Source organism: Equus quagga, chromosome 17 (genome assembly GCF_021613505.1).
Source record: "Equus quagga isolate Etosha38 chromosome 17, UCLA_HA_Equagga_1.0, whole genome shotgun sequence".
Taxonomy (NCBI): Eukaryota; Metazoa; Chordata; class Mammalia; order Perissodactyla; family Equidae; genus Equus; species Equus quagga.
Window position 1 is genome coordinate 37,669,743 of NC_060283.1, and position 22,263 is coordinate 37,692,005.

Sequence of the window (22,263 nt, forward strand, 5' to 3'; positions counted from 1 at the left end):
CTGTCCCCATGCAGCAGCTCTTCACTACCCATGGGTCCTGTCCCCATGCCTGCAGCTCTTCACTGCCCCTGGGTCCTGTCCCCATGCCTGCAGCTCTTCACTGCCCATGGGTGCTGTCCCCATGCTATTCTCTAAATAAAAGAGCACTACTACCAGACCTTGAGAGTCCAAGAAATCTTTCTTTTGACTCCTCGGCTGGCTGAGCCCACATCATAACTAACAGGTAAAAGTGTTGTTGTCCCAGGGGCCTGTTGGAGGCCCTCAAACGGTCCAGGAAATGCTTCCTCGTTGGTTTGTGGGCCGGGGCGTATCTGTGGCAGGACACCAACCTCCCCCCCTTTAGCTTCTCAGGATTCCAATTCCCAGTTGTGCTGGCAAACAAAGGCTGTTGTCGCCCCCAAGCAAACACACCCAAGAAGGAAGAAGAGAAAACAACAGTACAGAGAGATGGCGGAACCTGCAAGCAGACACGGAGAGAGAAACCACAAAAGTAAGACGGACTTTGGGGCAGCGGTTCTTAAAACTTCTGAATCGTCCATCCCATTAGGAATCTGATGAAAGCAGGGATCTTCTCCCAAGAGATCTAAACAGAGGCGGCCGGAGCACCAGGCCCCCTTGCTCCCCCTCCCTCACTGGGCATGCAGAGATCCATTCTGAGACCTCGGAGGGACTCCTAAATTCAGAGGGAAGAGACCTGAACCATGCTCGCTCCTGATCTGTCTGGGGGCCCCTCTGGGTCCCACATAAACACCAATCTCCAGGGCACCCTTAAACCCCCGCTCATGCCTTTCAGGGAGCGGAGATGAGCCTGGACACCGGTCCTAGGGCTTGCTACACCACGTGTACCCGGGAAAGGCTGGAAGACCGGATGGAGCACCAGCCCCCTGGAATCCAAAGCCCGCAGGCACTCACCATCATGAGCTCCTTCTGGAAGGACTTGCGGTCTTTGTTCTCCGTGTTGTTACAGTCCTCCTTCAGCTTTTCCAGGACGGACGCCACCCGCTCGGGCTCACTGTCCAGCTCGGCCCGGCAGAAGAAAGTGAGCGGCTGGCTGCCGTAGCCCAGGGCGTCGGCGAAGGCGCGCCAGCTGCTAATGTTCTCCATGAGCAGAGTCCTGACGGACGCATAGATGTAGGTCAGGAACTTGCAGGGCCGCAGAATCTGCTCCAGCAGCACCGAGGTGCTCAGCTCGGGCCCGGGGAGGAAGCTGGGCCTGGCCCTGCCCACCACCAGCACGTTCTTGGCGTGCACGAGGCCGACCTTGCCCTGGTGGTAGCCGATGTACCACTCCTTGGTCCACAGCTGCCCCTTCAGCCGGATCTTCTCCTCGCTGAGCAGGGCGATGGCATCGCCCTTCTTGTACTCCAGCAGGTAGTGGTTCTTGCTCTGTCGCACCACAGTCTTGAGCAACTTGCCGAACTTGAGGCTGGACACGGGGCGGTCCTGAAAAGTCGGGTACTTGGTGGTGGCCGCGAACGGGGACAGGATGATTTTCCCGACCTCGTTCTTCTTGAGAAACCGTCTCTGCCCAGACGGTTTGATGGCACTTTTGGGCGGGGGCTGAGGGGTCTGGACGCAAAACTGGGTCAGGATGGCCTCCTGGTCGTCTTTCACCTGGACCCTCAAGGTGAAGTCAGAGAGGTCGCCGGGGTTCTGGCAGGCGATGGGGAAGATGAGGCGGCTCACCTTGCCCAGTTTCATCTGGAACCCTCTTACCACCTTGGCCTGCTCACTGGCTTTGACCTCGTAATTTGTCATGTTGGAAAACATGCAGACTTGGAGATCCTGGGGCCTGGACAAAACAAACTGGTGCTTACCCCAGAGCTGCAGTGCCACTGGGGCGGGGCTAGGGGCCTGGCGGGTGACCTCGCTGACCAACAGAGTCTTTGGGGCACAATCATGCCCAAAAATGGTCACCACTGTCTTGAAGGATGGGTGAATGTGTTTGGGACCATAGAGACCCACCGTGACTTTCTTATTGATGAAGTCCCATACCGTGGAAGGGTAGAGAATGTTCGGGCCATGGGCAACAATGGCCAGGTACATACAAGGCTCCAGGTTGTCCAGCTGGACCTGGACCGTGTCCCCATAGTTGTAGCTGAGTGGGATGGGGACATATGACCCTTCCTTTGAGTCACTCCTCAGGCACTGGAGGCCCACTGTGCTTTTGCTAAAAATGTCGTTTTTCACCTCGGCTGAAACTTTCATCTCTAAGATGATACAAGTTTTTACTTCCAGGGTGCTCAGCTTCACCTCCAACACAGGGCTGACAGTGCTGCACCTGTCGCTGTTGAGTTCCAACGGGGGATCCAGCAGAGCTTTCATGGAGATCTGCTGTGTTTCCCCGGGTGCCACATGGCCTTTGGGGACGTGGATGCTGATGTTGGTGTCCGGAAGCTGCACAGCGCCCCCGGAACTATCCAGCTTGCACACGATGTTTGTCTCCACCGCTTGGGTCTGGCCCCATCCGGGGTTTTGGCCCAGCAAGTCCAGGTCATGGCAAGACCGGGCCAGCTTCCGGTGGCTCAGCCAGGCGGCTCGGAAGTCCTCCCGGCTCTGGAATTGCTCAGGGGCTGGTGATTTCAAGCCAGTGAAAAACCCCGAGGACTCGGGAGCATCAGACTTGGCTTGGAGCACGGAGAGTTCTGACAGACTGTAGGACCGTTTGCTCCTGAAGAACGGGTTGTCTCGCTTCACCACTGGCTCCGCGTGGAGCGGATTTGCAGTCGGCAGCTCCTCAAAGATGTTGCCCGTGCTGTTTGTGGTGGCCGAGCTGGACTCAGTGAAGGAAGACGTGCCTGTATCGAAGAGCAGCAGATCCACAGTACTTTTGGGAGTCAGCTCATCCAAGCTGGGCGTCACTGGCACGTTCCCATTCAAAAACGGGTTTGTTTGGACCCCATTCCAGAAAGGGTTATTGCTACCGTAGGTTTTGCTCGATCCCTTCTTGTCATCCGTCCATCCTCCGAGCAAATCTAACTCCTTGGCTACCTCGTCCGGGCTGTCCGGAAGATTGTCGATCATCCCGCTGTCACTCAACGTTGAGTTCCGGTAGTTTAAGGGCTGCACGTAGGAGGAGGGAATGTAGCCCATTTCTGTGGTGTTGTGTGCATACCACCACTCCCCGCCCGACGTGTCCAAGACGTAGAGATGGTCCCCCTTGGAGAACTTCAGGGTGGTGAAGTTGGTTGGGCAGTAGTCCTTGATTGCGATCACTTCCTTTGCATTTCCGAAGGGCGTGGGATTGTCCACTAGCAAGGCACTGGGAGAAGGCACTGCGTGAGACACAGAGAAACAGAGGGTGAGGGCGAGGCCGACGGGGGACAGCAGAGCATCGTCCGAGACCAAGGAGAAGGGTATCTACTGAAACACCACCGAGGTGTGGACCACGGGCCAGCCAGGTAACTAAAAGAAACCGACCAGAGTGAAATTTGGGTGTGATTCACCTGCTGATGACCTGACTGCGAGAGCATTGTTGTTTTACCACACTCAATCCCAAGTTGGGAGAACGGCCATGAAGACAGTCTCTCCATCACCCACACACATGCGAATCAGCATAATGGAAGGGTTAACACGCCCCTGTGTTTCTAATCATCTCATTTTGACCCAAGTTTTCTTTATCTAACTAACTTACTGGATAGAAAAGATGCTGAATGTGATTTACTCAGAAAACACAGTGACATTCTGAGTTTAAGTGATCCCACTGCCCATAACCAGGGACTGGACATGAAGAGCCCCCAAAATAATCTCGGTGATTTCATGTTCTGCCTTCAACATGAAATATCTAAAGGGAGGGGAGGGTTCCCTTGATGATCAGGGCTGTTTCTTACATTTCTGAGTTGAACCCAGTCTTCAAACTGTTTACGTCAAATAAGATTTTTGAGGTCAGTCTCTTTTGACCTCTTTTATTTATTTTTTTTGCTGAGGAAGATTCACCCTGAGCTAACAGCTGTTGCCAATCTTCCTCTTTTTGTGTGTGAGCTGCCACCACAGCATGGCCAACAACGAGTGGTGTAGGTCTGCACCTGGGAACTGAACCCAGGCCACCCAAGTGGAGCATGCTGAACTTAACCACTCGGCCACTGGGGCTGGCCCTTGACCTCTTTTAAACAGTCATTCAAAACAACAACATGGAGGGGCCAGCCCGGTGGTGCAGCAGTTAAGTTCGTACATTCCACTTCTAAGTGGCCCCGGGTTTGCCGGTTCTGATCCTGGGTGCAGACATGGCACCGCTTGGCAAGCCATGCTGTGGTAGGCGTCCTATACATAAAATAGAGGAAAATGGGCATGGATGTTAGCTCAGGGCCAGTCTTCCTCAGCAAAAAGAAGAGGATTGGCAGCAGTCAGCTCAGGGCTAATCTTCCTCAAAAAAAAAAAAAAACCAACAACAAAAAAACAAGAACAACACGGAACTAGTCTCTCCCACAAACCTTCAAAATCAAAGGTTTATGCCTGGGCGTAGTTCACATTATTTCTGAACAACCGCTGAAGCGGTCTGAAAAGTCCCAACACTTTAAACAGTGACTCAAGCTAATTTATGGTTCTTGGCGTTCAACTATGTGTGTTACCAAGGCAGACAGCAACTGGCACAGCAAAAATAAGTCATCTGAAGAAGTGGTTTGAAAAATGATGGATATTTAAATACCTGTGTGTCCTCTCCCTCTCATACACGACACAGTAGGTTCAGAGGCCGAAGAAAGTTGTTCCTGACGGAAATAAGCCCTTAGACCCCCCACACTGTGCCTGGTTTTACAGTTTGCCGATATTCTGCCTTCCTGTAACAAACAATTTAAAAGTAAACTTTTTTAGTTGCCTATGTAAACAAGCCAAGAAAGGACTGTATTTTTGGTTGGGTTACACCCACATCTTCTCTGATATATTAAGTCAAAAGGTATCCTATTTGATCAAATCAGCCCTCTAAAAAAATCAGCAGCCAGTTCCTCTTTCCTCTGAAAGGAAATAATGAAAATTAAATTGCATTTCCTTGGCAAAGGCAAGAAAATAGAGCAGGAAATTTCTATTGACGTGAACTGGTGACCGAGATGTGCTTGGTAGAAGGCACCACCTGGGCCTCGAAGGCCGTTACCTCCCACCCTCCATCAGGGGTGTTGGGGAGATTCTGGCTCCGGGATCACGAGATCTCGACTTTTAATCCAGGCCCTGAGAAGCTGTGTGATCTTGGGAGCCCGAGACGCTTCATGATGGGGAAAAACCATCTTTCCTCACTGGGCCCTGGTGAGGATTAAACAAAATGATGCTGACAAAGTGCTCAGCATAATGATGCTCAGCCCAAGAAAACAACTCACAAAATGTGATGTTAAAATGGACATCCCCCCTCCCCTCCCCTCTTCATTTAATTTTTCTCCATAGCACTTACCATCAACCAATATATCATGGACCTGACATTATTTCTTTTGTTTTTTTTGGGGGGGAGAGGGCTCTATGGCCCCATGAGGGTGTGACCTCCATTAGAATCGGTTCTGCTCACAGGGGTACCCCTGGAGGAGGGCCTGGCACAGAGCACGTGCTCAACAAATACTCATACAATGAATGCTCATCTTGCACGCTTACCACAGAGAGGTCACAGCCGTGTTACTGGGACAAGGTGTTGGCCAAAGGCAAAGTGAGAAGGCCCCCTGGCTGTGCCCTCCTATAAAATCACAGCAAAGAGAAATCACTTGACACTGAAGGGAGGGGAGTGAACAAAAATAGCCAAGTACAGTTGGCCCTCTGTATTCACTGGCTCTGTATCTGTGGATTCAGCCAAACTCGGACCAAAAGGCCTATGATGGTTGTCTCTGTACATTTTTATCTTGTCATTATTCCCTAAATACAGTATAATGACTACTTACGTTGTGTTAGGTATTGTAAGTAATCTAGAGATGATTTAAATTAGATGAGAGGATGCGCGTAGGTTATATGCAAATACTAAGCCTTTTTATCTAAGGGACTGGAGCATCCGTGGTACCCAAATCCCCCACGGATACCGCCTTCGAGGGGGACAGGGGCCAGGTTGGGGTCAGGGGATAATATGAGACCTTCTCTCCCACTTTGTCGTCCAGCCACACTCTCTAGCAACATAACCACATTTGTTTCCTTGACACATCTAATGAAAACGTCAGGTGAAAATTAAAATCAAACCAAAATTAAATAAAGCTTGCCAGCTATTAAAATCTCATTAGAATCCATCAAAAGTTATTATGTCACCCCAGAATAATTCCCTTCCAGTATTATTTTTTAAAATTAAAAACCAAAGCTATGAAGTAGGCTTTGTACCTAACCTAAGAAATCGTATCAATGCAAATCATCACTTTAGTCTTTCCCAGACTGAAGAATAGAAACGGTTTTACTTGAAAGTCCAAGGACTTTCCTTAGAAGGGAAGCGGTAACCGACCTCACTCAGGATCAGTCCCGTCCAGTGCGAAATGACTCTCCTTCCCACTGGCTCTCCCTGGAAGTGGACAGTGGTGTGAACTCCCTTCTAGAAGGGGCCTCCATCAGTCCAGGGCCACGGAGCGCCCGGGGACCCCAGGCTGGGGCTTCCATTCAATGCAATGCAGGAAAATCTCTACTGAATTCCATCTTAATGAATTCTGGGGAGGGTTGCCCAGAATCACAGCCACCTTGATTTTAATACAAAAAACCTCCCTAGGTGTCAGGAAGTTCAGTGCCTCAGTTCTTATGCAGGCAAAACATTAATCAGGGGCAGAGGATTTCACAGGAGATCTTTTGGCCGGAATAAATTCCCACCTTGAAGTCTGTTTACCATTGGGAAGCCTGTGACGCTGCTGGGCTGGAATGCCACCTGGGCCACATGCTGCCCCTTGAGAGCACAGTCCCAGGGGTGGTCTCTGGGCACATCGTACCCCACTAAGCCCACCAGCCCCCATTACATCCCAGGATGTCTTGTGGTATTCTTCCGGGAATTACCCTCCTCGTACATCAGTATTGTTATTTTAAAAAATCTAGCTCTCTGTCACTTATCTCAAGCTCTCCACCCCAATCCACAATATATGCTCCCATCTTCCAGCTTTAACCATGATTAGCTGGGCTACACACCAAGAAAACAAAGCCCGTTACCAGACTATGAAAAATAAATGGTTCAATTTTTTATAGCGACACCTGATAATTCTGCTGCTCTTATTAATAAAATCTCACGATTCCCTTGGCGGTCTCTTTTCTTTTGAAGAATATTTAAAGCCCTGCTCAGAGCCCAAGGGAGAAAGCACAGACAGGAAGAAGAAGAAGTTGAGGACAGAGTGGAAGGGAGAAGAGAGCAGAGAGAGAGCAACATGGACATAGGATTTCCAGTATGTCAGGGTAGAGGGACACGATTTTATCTGGGAGCTAGCAGTTTAGTTCAAGAAGTATTTATTTAGGGGGCTGGCACCGTGGCCGAGTGGTTAAGTTCACATGCTCCACTTCAGCAGCCCGTGGTTCGCCAGTTCGGATCCTGGGTGTGGACTGACACACCACTGGTCAAGCCACACTGTGGCAGTGTCCCACATAGAACTAGAATGACCTACGACTAGGATATACAACTAAGTACTGGGGTTTGGGGGAGAAAAAAAAAAAGAGGAAGATTGGCAATAGATAGTATTAGCTCAGGGCCAATCTTCTTCACACACAAAAAAGAAAGAAATATTTAGCACTGACTCTGTGCTAAGGATATAAAGGTAAGATAAAGCTCACACTGGTCAGCTGTGCACCCAGCAGCACAATGGGAATTTCAACAGAATATGGTAAACACTGTGAGACAGTCAGTTGATGATGAGGAGGATGATGATATGATGATGATGGGGCCCACAGCACTAGGGGAGCACCCATGAGATAAGGACCATGGCCAGGTGAGGGCAGGGTGGAGCTCCAGGAAGAAGATGACCCAGTGGTATCCACTTCAGTGTCCAAAAGATAGGTTTCCTCCAAACAGTTTATGTGGCTGTGAGACAGACCCAGAGACCAGGCCGATTACACCCTGGGAGCCACCTCTAAACCAGGTCTGCAAACTACGGCCCATGGGCCAAATCTGCTGGCTGTTTTTGTAAATAAAGCTTTAAAATATTTCCTATCTGACCCTTCCCAGAAAAAGCTTGCTGACCCCCGTCCTAGACCACCCCCTTTCTTCACTAGTGCTTTTCACTCTTGCCTCGACTTACCACACTCTCCTTTCCCCTAGTTTTCTGTACTGCCTGGCTCCCTCAACGTACTCTGTATGAAGAAGTTTCATTCCTAAGGGGTTAATTCAAAACAACCTCCCAACACACCAACAAAACCAAACAAGACAAGTGGTAATGGTTCCAGGGCTGAATCTGTAATGCGACGAAGTTTGCAGAGCTCAGATTTAATTATCTGAACAGGAACTTGGCAGCCCTGAAGCAGCAAAGTCCTCGGGTCTCGGAGCCCTTGGCAAATGCCCGTCTTCTCCCTCAGCCACAGTCCTGTGCCCAGGAGCTCACCTTTGACATCATTAAAGCTCGTTTCTGAAAACCCTTCGCTCAGGTCAATCAAGGTCCCCTCGGACTTGCACCGGGGGAGGCCGCTGGAGTTGGCAGCTCGGATCCGTTGAGCTGCCATCTTGAATCACTCTTTCTGGGTGAACTGCTAGGGTTTCATAGCTCTTCCTCCAGTTATTCCAGCAATTGCTGAAGCTTCTGTCTCAAGCAACCGCGCCACACTGTGGCGTCAACTTGGCAACGTGCTTCTTCCTGAAAGGGGGTGGGGGAGGAAAAAAAAAAAGAATTTCCTTTAAGCAAGTGAAACGTGGGTTAAACACTAATTTTACAGGAAGCGGGAATCCTTTTTCTTCCAGAGGCCATTCCGATACACACAGACCCGTGTGGTTCCTCCCGGTCCTAGAGAGTAGAGCAGGGCTCACTCCCCAGGTGCTATGGCCATCGCATCAGTTCTCTGGGTGCGCACAGCCCAAGCAGTGTTTCCCGGCCTGCTGTCTGCACTCTCTTCCTGGGGGACAATGGGGTTCATGTAATTTGTTCTAGCACCTGGCCAGCCCATTCATTACGGTCATGAGAAGGACAAAACAGGATCTGGACAGTCCACACTGCAAGCCCCTGGGTTCAGGAAAGGGTAAATAAACCTCCATCTGTTCAGAGAGTGGCTGGTCCCATTCTAGGAACAGCCAAGGCTGTGACTTGGGCCCCCAGGCCAGCCACACTCAACGCAGTGCTTCTCAGGGCCTCATTGCAGCGGGTTTGAGGGGATGGCTCCCTAACAACACCCTCCTTAAGCCACTCCTGAACCCCAAGTAAACAAGCAAATAAAATACACATGGCCTTCCTGTATATAAGGTATTTCTGTGTGACTTATGCAGATGAAGCCCTTGAATATCTACTGAGCTGCTGTGTTGTTAAAAAGCCAGAAGAGAAAGTTTCCGTGGGAAAGAGCACAAGAATTGCTCCCAAGGCCTCAGTTTCTTCCTGGGGAGGGGGGCACGAGGCATTTGAGGGGTCTTGGAGATGGATGAGATGACTGGCTTTGAGCAGACCTTCACCAGGGCCCATGGACAAGAAAAGGCACAGCTAGGGGCCAACTCCAGAGCAGTGAATTTCACACACTCTCCAACAGAGACGGGCAGGCCCCGCCATAGCTGGCCACAGCTGGCCCGCAGTGCTCAGAGCAGAGGGCGACCGGCGAGCAGGTGAATTTCACCCCAGTATAACTGGGTTCATGTGACCTGGCCCGAGGTCTCCTGTTGCTCAATTGCTCCATCCAAAGACAGCTTGAAATGTGTCTTTTGACCCAGGTATGTCACCTTTATTAATCAGAGGGACCCGGAGGGCCCTCTGTGGCGCATCTGCACTGGGGATGATACAGCCCGTCCACTCCCATCCTTGTCCCCAGGCTTGCGTGCAGCGTCCGTGGCTAACAGGGCCAGCCGTGCAGCGAGTAAACCGGGGTTTGCTTCTGCACTCCACCGTTCACGGGAGTGACCGTGTGTTCAACATTTAACACAAGATCAGTTTCCGTATTTGTAACGTGGGGTAATGATGGTGGTCCTGATGCGATCTGTGTGAAGAATAAATAAGGTAATAATCTAGGTGAGGGGCTTGGAACAAGGAGCAGAGGCTCAGTGACAGTTGGCCCCCATGCCTTGGCCACCATCACCACAGCCAGGACACCAGCAGCCCCAGTCCTTCCTGGCCCGGAGTGGCCCTCTGGCAGTGGCTGCAGGGCGGATTCTGTTTCATCCCAAGGCCACAGGAGGCAGCATTCCTGCACCCGACGCTCTTGGAGAGAAGGCCTACGTTATGGACGGAACATATCCCCCCTCCAAACTCATACTCCTACCTGCCACAGGATGGCATTTGAAGATGGGGCCTTGGGGGCGTGGTTAGGGTTGGATAAGGTTAGACCAGATCTGGGCCCTTCCAAGAGACACCAGAAAGCTGGCTCCTCTCTCTGCTCTAGACCATGTGATGAGGACACAGCGAGAAAGCGGCTGTCTGCAAGCCAGGAATCGGGCCCTCCCCAATAGCCAAATCAGCCAGCACCTTGATCTTGGACTTCCCAGTCTCCAGAACTGCGAGAAAAAGAACTCCCACTGTGTAAGGCCCCTAGTCTGCAGCGTTTTGTCACGGCAGCCTGAGCTGACTGAGACAGTGTGTGAGAAGCAGGCAGAAAAGGGAGAGCAGGGCCCTGACGTCCTGAACGCTGGGCCAGGCTGGACGCATGTGCACAGGGAGCAGGACAGCAGCGGCTGCCCCTCTGGGGAGGGAGCAAAGCCACCATCCTGGGGGATGACATTTCCCTTAAAAAACACCCAACCTGAGCCCAGCACCACTGTCCCTCCCAGCCTGCCTCCCACCCTGGACTCCTCCACCATCCCTCCACGCCTGCCTCCCACCCTGGACTCCTCCAGTCAGTCTGCAGCCCAAGCCAGAACCGTAAGGAGAGAATCGAGCCTGCACCAACACACACTTCTATTTATGACTCATGCATCAACACTCACATGCATGTGAGTTATCTGAAGGACGGGATGAAGCACCTGGAGGTTCCCAATCACATGAGATCACACACTGCCTCCCTTCTCTTCCTATACAGTGACAACTGGTATGACCGTGTGCTCCTACTCCCTTTGCCTGCCCGGCTCTTCTCTGCAGAGAACTGTGCACTGGGAGACGATGCAACCTCCTTGATAAGACAGACAGCCTGGGACCAGGAAGGGCAGCACAAGGAAGCCTCGCCTCCTGGTCCTGATGGAGTTACTCACGTCTCCTCCCCACCCAGAGCCCACTCTCCAGGCGGGGGACGGGGCACTTACGGGGCCTGGGACACGGCACTCCATCAGCAGCGGTGGCCGTGCGGCTCTATCTACACAGGTGGCGGAGCTGGGCACAGAGGCCTGGTGACTATGCCCCAGGCGGCTCTACCCCACCAGGCGTGTGGGTGCCCCAAGGGCACCGGGACACAGGTAAAAGCCACCTGGGGGCAGCCTGGCTTTACAAGGGAAGCACGACAATAGGCTACACTATTGAGGTGAGAGGACATGAAAAGCCTCTGGATCCAAAAGACTAAGTCTCGTTTACTGGAGAAAACCAACACAGGGAGAGAATGGGATGCGTCTGTGGATGGGTGGGAGGAAGAGCGGAACTTTAGGACGGTTTTGAGCCTATGACCTGTTATTGCCAGGTGGACCGTCAAATTTAATGACAGTTCCTACCTAAGACTCCCGGTCTGCCCGTGTCTTTTCGGGAGACAGCAGATGGGCACAGCAAAAGCAGTTGGGCAGCAGGGTAAAGCGAGGAGATGCCGCTTAGCTGTGAAACGTGACAGGTGCACACTCTGCTCAGGCCCTGGGGGTTTCCCTATCCGGCCCAAGAGCTGCTGCGAGGACTCACAAGAACGCTCTTCCTTCTGCAAGCACCCACGTCCCTGCAGCCCCCAACACACGCTCCTCCTTCTGGCCTTCCTCTTAAGGACACCCCGGCACCCCAGCAGAGGCGTGCTTTAGGAGGAAGGATCCCAGGAGTTTCCCCAGAGAGTCCATTCTGACCACGCTTCCAGGGAGAGCCAGAGTAAAAGCGGGGGCTGCTTCTGCCTGGCCTGGCGGCCCAGTGGTCAAGATGCAGGGCTCACACCACTGCAGTCCGGGTTCATTTCCTGGTCAAGGAACCACACCGCCTGTCTGTCGGTTGTCACACAGTGGTGGCTGCATGTTGCTGTGATGCTGAAAGCTATGCCATCAATATATTCAAACACCAGCAGGGTCAGCCACGGTGGACAGGTTTCAGTGGAGCTTCCAGACTAAGACAGACTAGGAAGAAGGACCTGGCCACCCACTTTCGAAAAAACTGGCCATGAAAGCCCTATGTATCGCAGCGGAGCCCTGTCTGATACAGCGCCGGAAGGGGAGAGGACGGCTCAGAAAGACCGGGCAGGGTTCCACTCTGCTGTCCACAGGGTGGCTGGGAGTCAGAATCCCCCTGAGGGCACTAACAACAAAACTCTGCCATCCCACCTCCCTTTGTGAACGTGCACTACCTGACTTCCCACTCACAACTGGGAGAAATTATTTCATGGAGGATTTTTTTTAAAAAAAGGTCAAAAGGGGCACAATCACAAGGCCTTAGTGGAAGGAAGTGCCTTCGCTCCCATGCACCCCCACCCTCAACCCCGCCCCCCACCTGGGCACAGCCCTGCTTCTGAGGATCCCAAGCCCTGCTGAGGGGGAGCCCGGAGCTGCAACAGCGAGGGTCCCTGAGAGCCTGACCAGCTGCCTGGCGGAGGCCCAGAAAGCTGCCTGGAGGAGGTGAAATGCCAAGTTCTAAAGTGTGACGGAGTCTCGGGACAGAGAGGGGCGGCTGTGATGGCGCACAGGACACCGGTGTGGCCAGAAGCGGAAAGACGGCTGGCAGAGTCAGTAGGAGCCAGAACACAGATGGGGAAGGGTCTTTGCCCTGAAGACTGGGGAGCCACAGAAGGTTTCTGCGGGAGAAAGATAATGATGGCTGCAGATGACAACAAAGGAAGCAGCAATGCCATTATCTCTGAAAACTACTGACTCCGTTTGGGAGAGGCTCCTGAGAGAGCTGGTGGTGGAGCGGGATGCAGGCGGATGTGGTAATGGAGAGGCGACATCAGGACAAGCCCCATGCACCTCAAAGCCCTGTGCAGACAGCCACGTCCTCGATAGACGAGCTGGGTGGAGTCCAGGAGCTGATTTGATCCAGGGCTGGCAGCATAGTAGCCGACAGCTCACTGGGGCACCCACAGGACACAGAGATAGCTTTCCAGCGAGCACGAGAAGAATCTAGAGGTCAGCAGATAAAACTGGAGATAAATATTTAAGAGTGATGGGACTTTTGCATCCCCTATCACTACCCGGAAGGCAGCCTGGGGGAGCACCAGGGTCTTGGGGGTGGCAGAGGAGACAGAACCATGGAACACCACTGGAATTGCTGGAGACCCATCATCGCTTTTGTTTATTCTTCATGGGGAATGTAGTTATGGCCCTGAGCCAGTGAGAGACAAGAAGCGTGTTACCAGTTATATAAAGAGATCTGTAGTCCTTTTAAAAACACCAGGATGCCCTCACAGAAGTCACCATTCAAGGAACAGACGAGCTACCAACTGTGTAGTCCCCACAACCTCGCCACTTATGAGCCAGAGCGAGGCGGAGGCCCTGAAGTCCAATTCCTCGACAACCAGAAGCCTCGTGTTCACACTGAGCGCCAACACGCTCATTCACATGGTCTCGTTGCCAGGATGGGGGACGTTCTGTCCGGTGGTGCTCAATGCCCTGTGTAAAGCCCCAGAACGGCTACTTTTTCTCCTGGGGCAGAGGGAGACCATGCATGGACAGATCCTGACACCAGCAACACATTCGCGGTCAGTGCAAACGACGACACCAACCACGGCCTCTTGGAGATGTTCCTCTATAGCAAAGAAGGTGGGCGGCCAGTCCCCGCTGGCCCAAGCCTGGAGGGCTCCCTCTTCCCGGAACCTCCCCAGATCGCAGAGCATGAGGGTGAGGGTTCGAAGGGAAGCTGTGCACCCCACGGACTCCAGAGTGGGGCACGGAGAGATCCCTGGAGCAACCCACCCAGCGTGATGCTCCTGGAGGCGGCGGCTGACAAGCCACTCTCTGCTCTATTGCCTTGCTAACCATTTCTTTCCAAACCACAGAGCTCACCAGGCATTCCCTGCCAGCGGCTGTCGCGCCCTGATTCCTCCCGACTCCCGGATGCCTCCTTGATTTCTCCACCGTCTGTGCCAAACGGGCCCTTAACTTTTTCAAAGCTGTCCTTCCCGGTCAGGTCACTCCGCCAGCTCAAGACCCTCTGGGTGCTGCCTGCTGCTTCTAAACCAGTGACATCCGACTTCCCGCCTGACACTCAGAGCCTGGGCTCCTGAGTTTTCACCCGTCCTTCCAGGTTTATCACTTACCTCCAACCCTGCTTCTCAGTGGCGCCCAGCACTCTCCAGCTCCTGCTCCTGGAATGCGCTCCCCTCACCTGCGCCTCCAGGAAAACTCTCTCTTCTCTCTCCACCTTCTTTCTGGTCCACCCTCCTCCCCGCAGCCCTGCAAGCTCCCAGACTGACTCATGTGCTGGCCTCAGACCTGCAGTCAATGTCCTCCAGCCTAAAGTTCAAGTTCAAGTCCCTGAGCTCAAGGGCCACGCCCCTGGAGTCAGTCCCTGCTTTATTAGAAAAGTAATTTTGGGGTAAATGACGCGATGCTCTGATTGGCTTTGTAATGATTTCATGAAGGTTCCTGATCCTCTGTGTTACTGTATGTTACACTATTACTAGACATCAGTGTATTTACTGTACATTAGACTATTTTCCGTATTTATTCTTCGCCATTTCCCTGTTTATTCTTTGCCATTTCCCTATGTATTGTTGATTTATTATTATTATTTTTTATTGTTATATTACTTTTACTATCTTCCTATTTACGTACATGTTTCATAAGGCCTTCCATAAAACATTAAAAAAATTAGGAAAGTTGGGGGCTGGCCTGGTGACGCAGCGGTTAAGTTCGCACGTTCCGCTTCTCAGCGGCCTGGGGTTCGCCGGTTCGGATCCCGGGTGTGGACATGGCACCGCTTGGCAAAAGCCATGCTGTGGTAGGTGTCCCGCGTATAAAGGAGAGGAAGATGGGCACGGATGTTAGCTCAGGGCCAGTCTTCCTCAGCAAAAAGAGGAGGATTGGCAGATGTTAGCTCAGGGCTAATCTTCCTCAAAAAAAAAAAAAAATTAGGAAGTAACATTCGGACTAGTGTCAGGAATGAGAGTATGAGTGAGTGAGTGAGTGTGTGTGTGTGTGTGTGCGCGCGTGTGCATCTCCCTTTCACTACGAAAAACTCTAAGGAGCCATCAACTCAGATGCCCAGTAGCCTGGGCCCCTCATGGAACACGTGGACGTGGCCAGGTTCCCAATGAGGTGACCACAGAGCCCTGAACCTCAGACTCAGCTCACCGAGGGCTCCCCTTCAGGGCCGGTGGGCATCTCGCCCCCCCCAGGTGCAAACCCACCTCTGGGGTTTGCCCCCACCTCCTCCCGAGCCTTCACCATCATCAGCTGCAGAGCCCATTGTCCCTCCTCATCGGCCCCCTCCCCCCCTTCCCCCGAATCTGCTGGGCCTGCACGCGAGAGAATGTGTGCACACCCATCCGCCTCAGGCAGCTCTACCCGCAGAACACAACCTCTGTCCGACCTCTGCTCAGCAGCACTTCCACACCATCCTCTCTCAATTACAGTAATTGGCTCCTTTCTACCAGGTCCACGGCGTCCAGCTCTGCCCTCCCACAGTCCACCCCTCAATTAGCCGCCAGGACGTTTTTAAAAGTCAGTCAGGACCCTGTTCAAAACCCTCCAAAGGCTTCTTAGCTCTTAGTGTGCTCGCAGTGCCATCAAGGCCCTACATTATGGGTCCTTGCTAGCTCTCTGACCCCATTTCCTGAAGTTCTCTCCCTCCCACCACAGGGCCTTTGCACATGCTCTTCCTGCAGCCTGGGAGGCCCCTGTCTAGAGAGTCAGCAGACTTGATCTCTCACTTCCTTCAGGTCTCTGCTCAAATGTCACCAAATCAGCAGGGACAGGCATCTGCAACAGCAACATCCCTCACCCCTCCCTCTTTTTCTACTTTCCTTACCAACACTAGACAGGTCATGTGCTTTTGTTTCCAGCCTGATTTCTCCACGAGACTATAAGCACCCTGAGGTCACAGGACTCAGTCTGTTTCTGTCTCCACTGTTGTGATGGACCTGAACAGAGTGAATAAATGAATTCTATTTAAGCAAAGACTAAGGCCTCAGAGACATCTTGGTTGGTACCCCTAGGATAGACTCCTTTAAAGAGCCCAAACCCCCAACAAGTGTCAAGTGCCGGCCCCCATGGTCGATGTGATGTCGTTACAGACACCAGCCTGAATTTAGGAATCCTAGCCCATTCTGGAAATCAAAGTTATATTTTCCTAAAACACTGAGGGGTTACCTGGATGGGCACCTCGGACATACCCGGATGGCCTGGCATACAAGGGGGGCCACCCTCCACCAGGGTCTGGATTCACCCACAGGCCCTGGGGGTCGGTCAGTTCTCCAGGACAGCCCACCGCTACACACAGCCTGTCAGGGTGGCCACCGTTGGGCCTCAGGACATCAGAGAACGGCAGGCTGAAGCAGCCATGCCAACCCGCCAGGCTCTCCAGACTACATCTGGATGGGAGAGGCCAGGCCGCCCTCTGCTCCCCCCGGGGGGAGTCAGGTCTAAGAAGATGGGAAGCAGCCTGAAAGCTATTCCTCGTATCTGACTCGTAACTAATGAGTTTTTCTTTTCTTGTATAAAGGCCGATCCATTTAGAGAGAAAAGAGCCTGCTTCTAGCTCCTCCCCAGAAACTGGGGGGTTGGCCTCTGAACAGACGACATCGTTGTGCCCGGACAGAATTATTTACAGATTCTGGTGGCAAACTCGGCAACCCGCACACAGCCCCTCGGCTACACTGGCTCACTTGCCACTCCTCAGATTCCAGAATCACAGAGAATTCCTGTGCGGGCCTATCTGCCAATGCTCTGCCCGAGGAACCATTAAAACACAAACCAAGAAAAACAACAGAACACGGGCATGGCTGGGGTGGAAGAGGCCCTGTGCCGGTCCACAGAGTGTGCACAGTGCCGTGCTGGGTTCTCCCGGTGGCCCTGGCCCAGGAGGGTGCCCCGGGGCCTGCACCCCGCCTGCAGGAGGGACCGGGCATCAAGCCCGCCCTTTGGTGCCTCCCGAGCGAATTCTGCTCCTGCCTCGTCTCGGATGACTCATTCTCCACATTTGATTTTAATTTCTGGAGTGTATCGTGTTGATTTCATCAGATTTCCCCCAGGGTCAAAAAGAACGCCTGAGTTTCGACCCACTCTGAGTGATTCTAGTCACCAGGCTCTGTCAACAGAAACTCCATCAGGCCTGCCTGCCTCAGTCACTCCCCAGACAACGGTGTGCTCTGAAGGACCAAAATCATCCTGAGACCCTTCCCTGGCAGACCTGTCTTCCTGTAAGCAAGTGCCCCAAACCCAACGCCCGGGACTCCAACCCTTTGGGCCAGCGGCAGAGAAGGCGACACACATGCCCGGCCTGGTGACCCCTGGTTTTCAGGGAGTCACACTGAGGAGACCATAAGGAAGGCGAGTTGGTGCTGACCCAGCAAGGCAAGCATGACACTCGCTAAATACCTCTAACACACTTTTCCCCCTGATGCAAACAGCCTGGGAGGCCGATGGATCACGCAGCCTCCAAACCAGGAGCCCAGCTCCCTTCGAGGCTTGACCCTTGACCTGACCGCCTGGGCAGTAACCCAGGTGGACAGCAAACTACACGTGACTGCTGTCCCCATTCCAGCCTCTCCCTTTCCTGGCAGAGAATGCACAGGCTCCAGTTCCCAGAAGGGACCAGCCACGCACAATGAAACTGGAACCCTCCCCGCCACCTTGGCAGGACTGCTCCTCCCAGGTACAGGGGTCTGAACTCGAGAACCTTTCTCTACCCTCCTGGAGCAGGAGAGAGAAATGCCGCACGGGCACGGACAAGGCACCCTGGGGGACCAGCTTCGTTTATGGGTATCTGCAGTGTATGCCGCTTCGGTTCAACAGCTGAGCTCAGACTGGGGGCGGCAGCAGCCATTGTTCAGGGCTCCCCACGGGCCGTCGGGGTAGAATAAAGACATCATTTGTGGGCAGAATCGTGCATCCCAGTCCTCGAGGCTGAGAAAGCTGGGCATCTCCCCCAAGGGTGAAGGCTGGAGGGAGCCGGCACAATGACTCAGGATGTTTTCACTGGCCAGTGACAAACTTAGAAAATCTGAATCTGGGGAATCATAGGGCTGTGAGCAGGGGTCAGGGAGGGCGGAGTCCCTCTCTGTGGCCTCCGTGGCCTGAGCTTCTTGCTACTGGACCTGGCCTCCTCCCTTCAGGCACCTTGATGCCCAGCGGCGGGATGGTCCAGCGTGCTGCACTGACCCCACCATTTCCTTGGGCAAGAACGACGATCTCAAGCTCTTCAGAGGCTCCACAGTCTGCAGAAGACAATCTCAGCTTCTGGCTTGTCTTCCCAGACCCTCAATGCACTAACCCACTTTCCATCCCTGAGTCACGCTTTCCTTTGGATGCCCTGCGCTCTTGCCAAACACAGCTACTGCTTCTTTCAGTTGGCTCCAGAAGGTCTCCCAGGCATCTCCCGGACTTCTGCCTCCATCTCTCTCACTACTCTACCTGCCTGAAGACTCAACAGGGCTCCCAACTTCTGCTGCATTAAAACCCATCCATTTGAGAGGGTCCCCATCAAACAGTGCCTTTGCAAGTGGCACTCCGTCTCTTTTCTGAGCTCTCCTGGGATTCATCTGTCGCCTCTCTGGCCGTGTATGGCTTTAATCCTGATTCCTTGAGAATCGACAGATTCCTGAGCATTACAGCTGTTACTCTGCATGTGATTTTTAGTTCCCAGCAACTACACTCATTTCCTTGAAAGCTGGATACCTGGCTTCTCCATCTTTATAATTCGCTAGCACTAAACACAGTGCCTGGCCCAAGCTGGTGCCTGGTGTCATCTGTCGAATGGACACACGTTTCATTTAAACACCTATTCAGCACCACAAGACACTGGGCACCACCAAAGACACAAGCAAATGCAGGACCTGGCCCCTTCCCTCTGCTGCCTATCCTTTAGCTGGGACGACAACATACACGAAACCGACACCAAGAGGAGAGAAAGGGCTGGGGTTTCCACCATGTCTCTGGGGCATGCACGAGACTGGAGGCCCAGGGACATCCCGGTCTGCGTGTTACACCATGTGTATGATGGTGGATGCTCTGCACCTGTCCCAGCCCCCTGCTGCTGAAAACGGCAAGGAGTTCAAAGACCAAGCCACATGTGGCAGGTCAAAGTGCCCCTGGAGCTTGAGATGTGGGAGGATGTTCATCACGATGGAGGCTTGTGGTCTGCACCACCGAGTCACGCGGAAGGCCAGCCCACCCGTGTGATCGAGCTGGCGGCAGACGCCCTGTGAGGTAGGATCTTGTGATCAGCCCGGACTAGAAATACTTCGCAACTGTGGTCCCAGCCAGTGGCTAGAAAGAAAAAGCCTCATTATCTGTGAAAATGTTCTAAGGGTGATGAGAAGAGAGGCCCATTCACTTGACTCAAGGGGCGGGCCAGGGGCTAGACTCGCCCGATGCCTGACTCCCGTCTGCCACGTTAACCAAGACTGCAAAACATCAGAACTGGAAGGATTTGTGATTTCCACACGTTAGTCATTGATTGACCGTCTTCCTTAAAAAAAAAAAAAAAGGAAAAAAAAAGCTATTTAATACTTCTCTTAAAATCAATCTACGTTTTAAAACTTAAGTTTATTCCAGGAAGTTATTTTAATGGCAGCTTTCTATGACTTTAAAGAGGAAGCTAGTCTATCCTTTAAAAAGAAAGGTCTTCCTTACAGACTGATCTCTCTCTTCCTGTATACAGTAACTTAAAACACCTCTTTTGAAGTTCATCTTAGACACCACGCTGGAAAGTGGAGATCTGACCAGTGCCACCCATTTTGCAGGTGAGGAAACTGAGGCTGGTTCAGTTTTTCTTGAAAGGGCTCTGCCCCGAGCTTTGTTTCCGAGACTCAGATTAAAATGCCAGCTGCAAACAAGCTAGACACGGCAGGCGACATCCGGGGTTGATGCTGCCACTGATTCTGTTGACAGTTCCCCTTAATGACACACACATGCCATGCCTGAGGCTCAAGTTCAAGAGAGGAATTTAACACAGTGAAGACAGGGCAGCGGCTGCCGTAACCAAATGGGGACATCCATGGGGATGAGCCAGGGCTCTTGCAAAACTCCACAGGCAGAGAGGGGAGCCAAGCCCCCCAGTGGCACAGCTGGAAATCACCAACAAACACACGTGGAGGCCTCATATGTTGATCCACGTTGATCGTCAGTGGGCCCTCAGTGCCTTGCTTAGGAGAGGAGACCCTGCAAGGACAGGATTCCTGAGGCGTCACTTGAGTTTCCCGGTTTAGCGCTGCTTCTCAGCCAGACCCTCAGCCCATCAGTTTTACCCATCAGTTCACCGAGAATCTGGCATCTAGCACAGTAAGGAACCAACGAAATTCATGGAAGAAGTGAATGAACTTCTTTACTAAAGATCTACCATGTCTATGAATTACTAATCGAGATATCTAGAGCAACAAACCAATCACAAATCTCTACAGTTCATCAATATTTATCAAGGGATTGACAGAAGACAGGATCCTTTCCCCTCCTCCCATCTCTCCGCCCTGCGGATACAGCTGTCCTTAGGAAATCAAAGGGGTAGAAAAAGTGACTTGTTTACAGACATATAGAAATGGGAACACCTAACTCTCCAACACATGGGCCTGAGTTTTCTACCTCTGCGAAGGGTTATATAGCCGCTAACATTCATTTCCTAATATTTAATAGAATGGAAAGTCCATGTGACATGAATATTGAGAAAAACTAAATCCACAATTTTACAATAAAATCTCATTCCGCTTTGTTTTTAAAAACGTATACTTAATTGAAAAAAGAGTAAATTTCACATTCAACGCTGACATTGATTACGTCTAGGCGGCAAGCGGGTGGGTAATTTTGTTCTTTATCGTTATCTTAACTTTACTAAGTTTTCTATTTTTTGTGAGAATAAAAAAATGCACTTTATAAAAGGAACTCCTATTCTTATTCCCAAACACCAGGCCACGATTCCAGCAAGTTCCTTCCAATCTCGCAAGGCCATTTCAATGATGGATTAATCCCAGAGGATCTGAAGCGGGTACCTGAGGGGCACTGTCGATATTAAACCAACGTGCTGTTTTCCTGTTTAAGTCGAGGGGTGCCTCCCGGGTCTCGAGGATTTATAAGCTTGTTTTGCAGAAGGAAGAGAACGTCTTTGGGGAGGCTCGAAGCCCAGAAGTCAGACTGCCCAGGGGCTTATGGGGAGTGAGCCCTTTGTTTCCCAGAGGCCCCTCCTGCCAAGCCCCTTAGCTCCATAAACCCCGCTGCTTTCTGTTCTGAGGGAGGTGGATTTGAGCGGACCCACGCTCCTGCCTTCTCCTTTTGGCCAATTCAAATAAACCCTCCTCCATCTCCAAGCAGGGATGTCTCTGTCTTTGGCTTCCTGCGCATCGGGCATGTGAACTTGAGGTTAGAGATCTTCCGTATCAGATCCAAATCCAGGAGTCCCAGTTCCAGGTCTGGGATTTTGGGAGAGTCATTTTGCCATTAAATGAAAATGGAAGGTGTTCCTATTCCGCCCGGCCTTTTGATTCTGCTAACTAGGAAACACAGGCTACTTGACTGTGATATTCTGATTTATAATGGGAAATATTTGTGGTCTTCAGGCCTATTTCTGGCACGGAGCTCCTAAAACCCTTGGAATTTCCTAAAGGAGGAGGGCAGAAAAGATGTCTTTTGTTACGTAAATGAGCGACTGTTGGCCGCACCCAAGGAAGGGGGTTGGGCGAGGTGGGAGGGAAGTGAAGCTGGAGGTGAAATCAACTGCCAACAGCCAATGATTGAATGAATCATGACTATGTAATGAAACTTCCAGAAAAAACCACAAGGACGGGATCGGAGAGCTTCTGGGTTGGTGAATAGGTGGTGACTGGGGGACAGTGGCATGCTAGAAGAGAGCGCGGAAGCTCTGCACCCTTTCCCCGTACCGTGCCCTCTGAATCTCTTCCGTCTGGCTATTCCTGAGTTACATCCTTTCCTAATAAACCTGTAATCTAGCAAGTAAAACGTTTCTCTGA

At 52.1% G+C, this 22,263-nt stretch overlaps 1 protein-coding gene across 3 annotated transcripts in view; it reads right to left on the reverse strand.

Annotated features, from left to right (window-relative positions):
* SH3BP4 (SH3 domain binding protein 4) overlaps positions 1-22,263 on the reverse strand; it is a 96,065-nt gene that overhangs the window by 13,000 nt on the left and 60,802 nt on the right. For 2 of the 3 annotated variants that reach the window (XM_046643599.1, XM_046643598.1), the window contains 2 exons: positions 8,457-8,705; positions 913-3,275 (listed from right to left, as the gene is read on the reverse strand). In XM_046643599.1, the coding sequence (XP_046499555.1) occupies positions 913-3,275; positions 8,457-8,574 (2,481 nt within the window). In that variant the 5' untranslated portion in view covers positions 8,575-8,705. Of the gene's footprint in view, positions 1-912; positions 3,276-8,456; positions 8,706-14,403; positions 14,534-22,263 lie in introns of those variants that run through there. The other variant, XM_046643600.1, reaches the window with a different exon arrangement.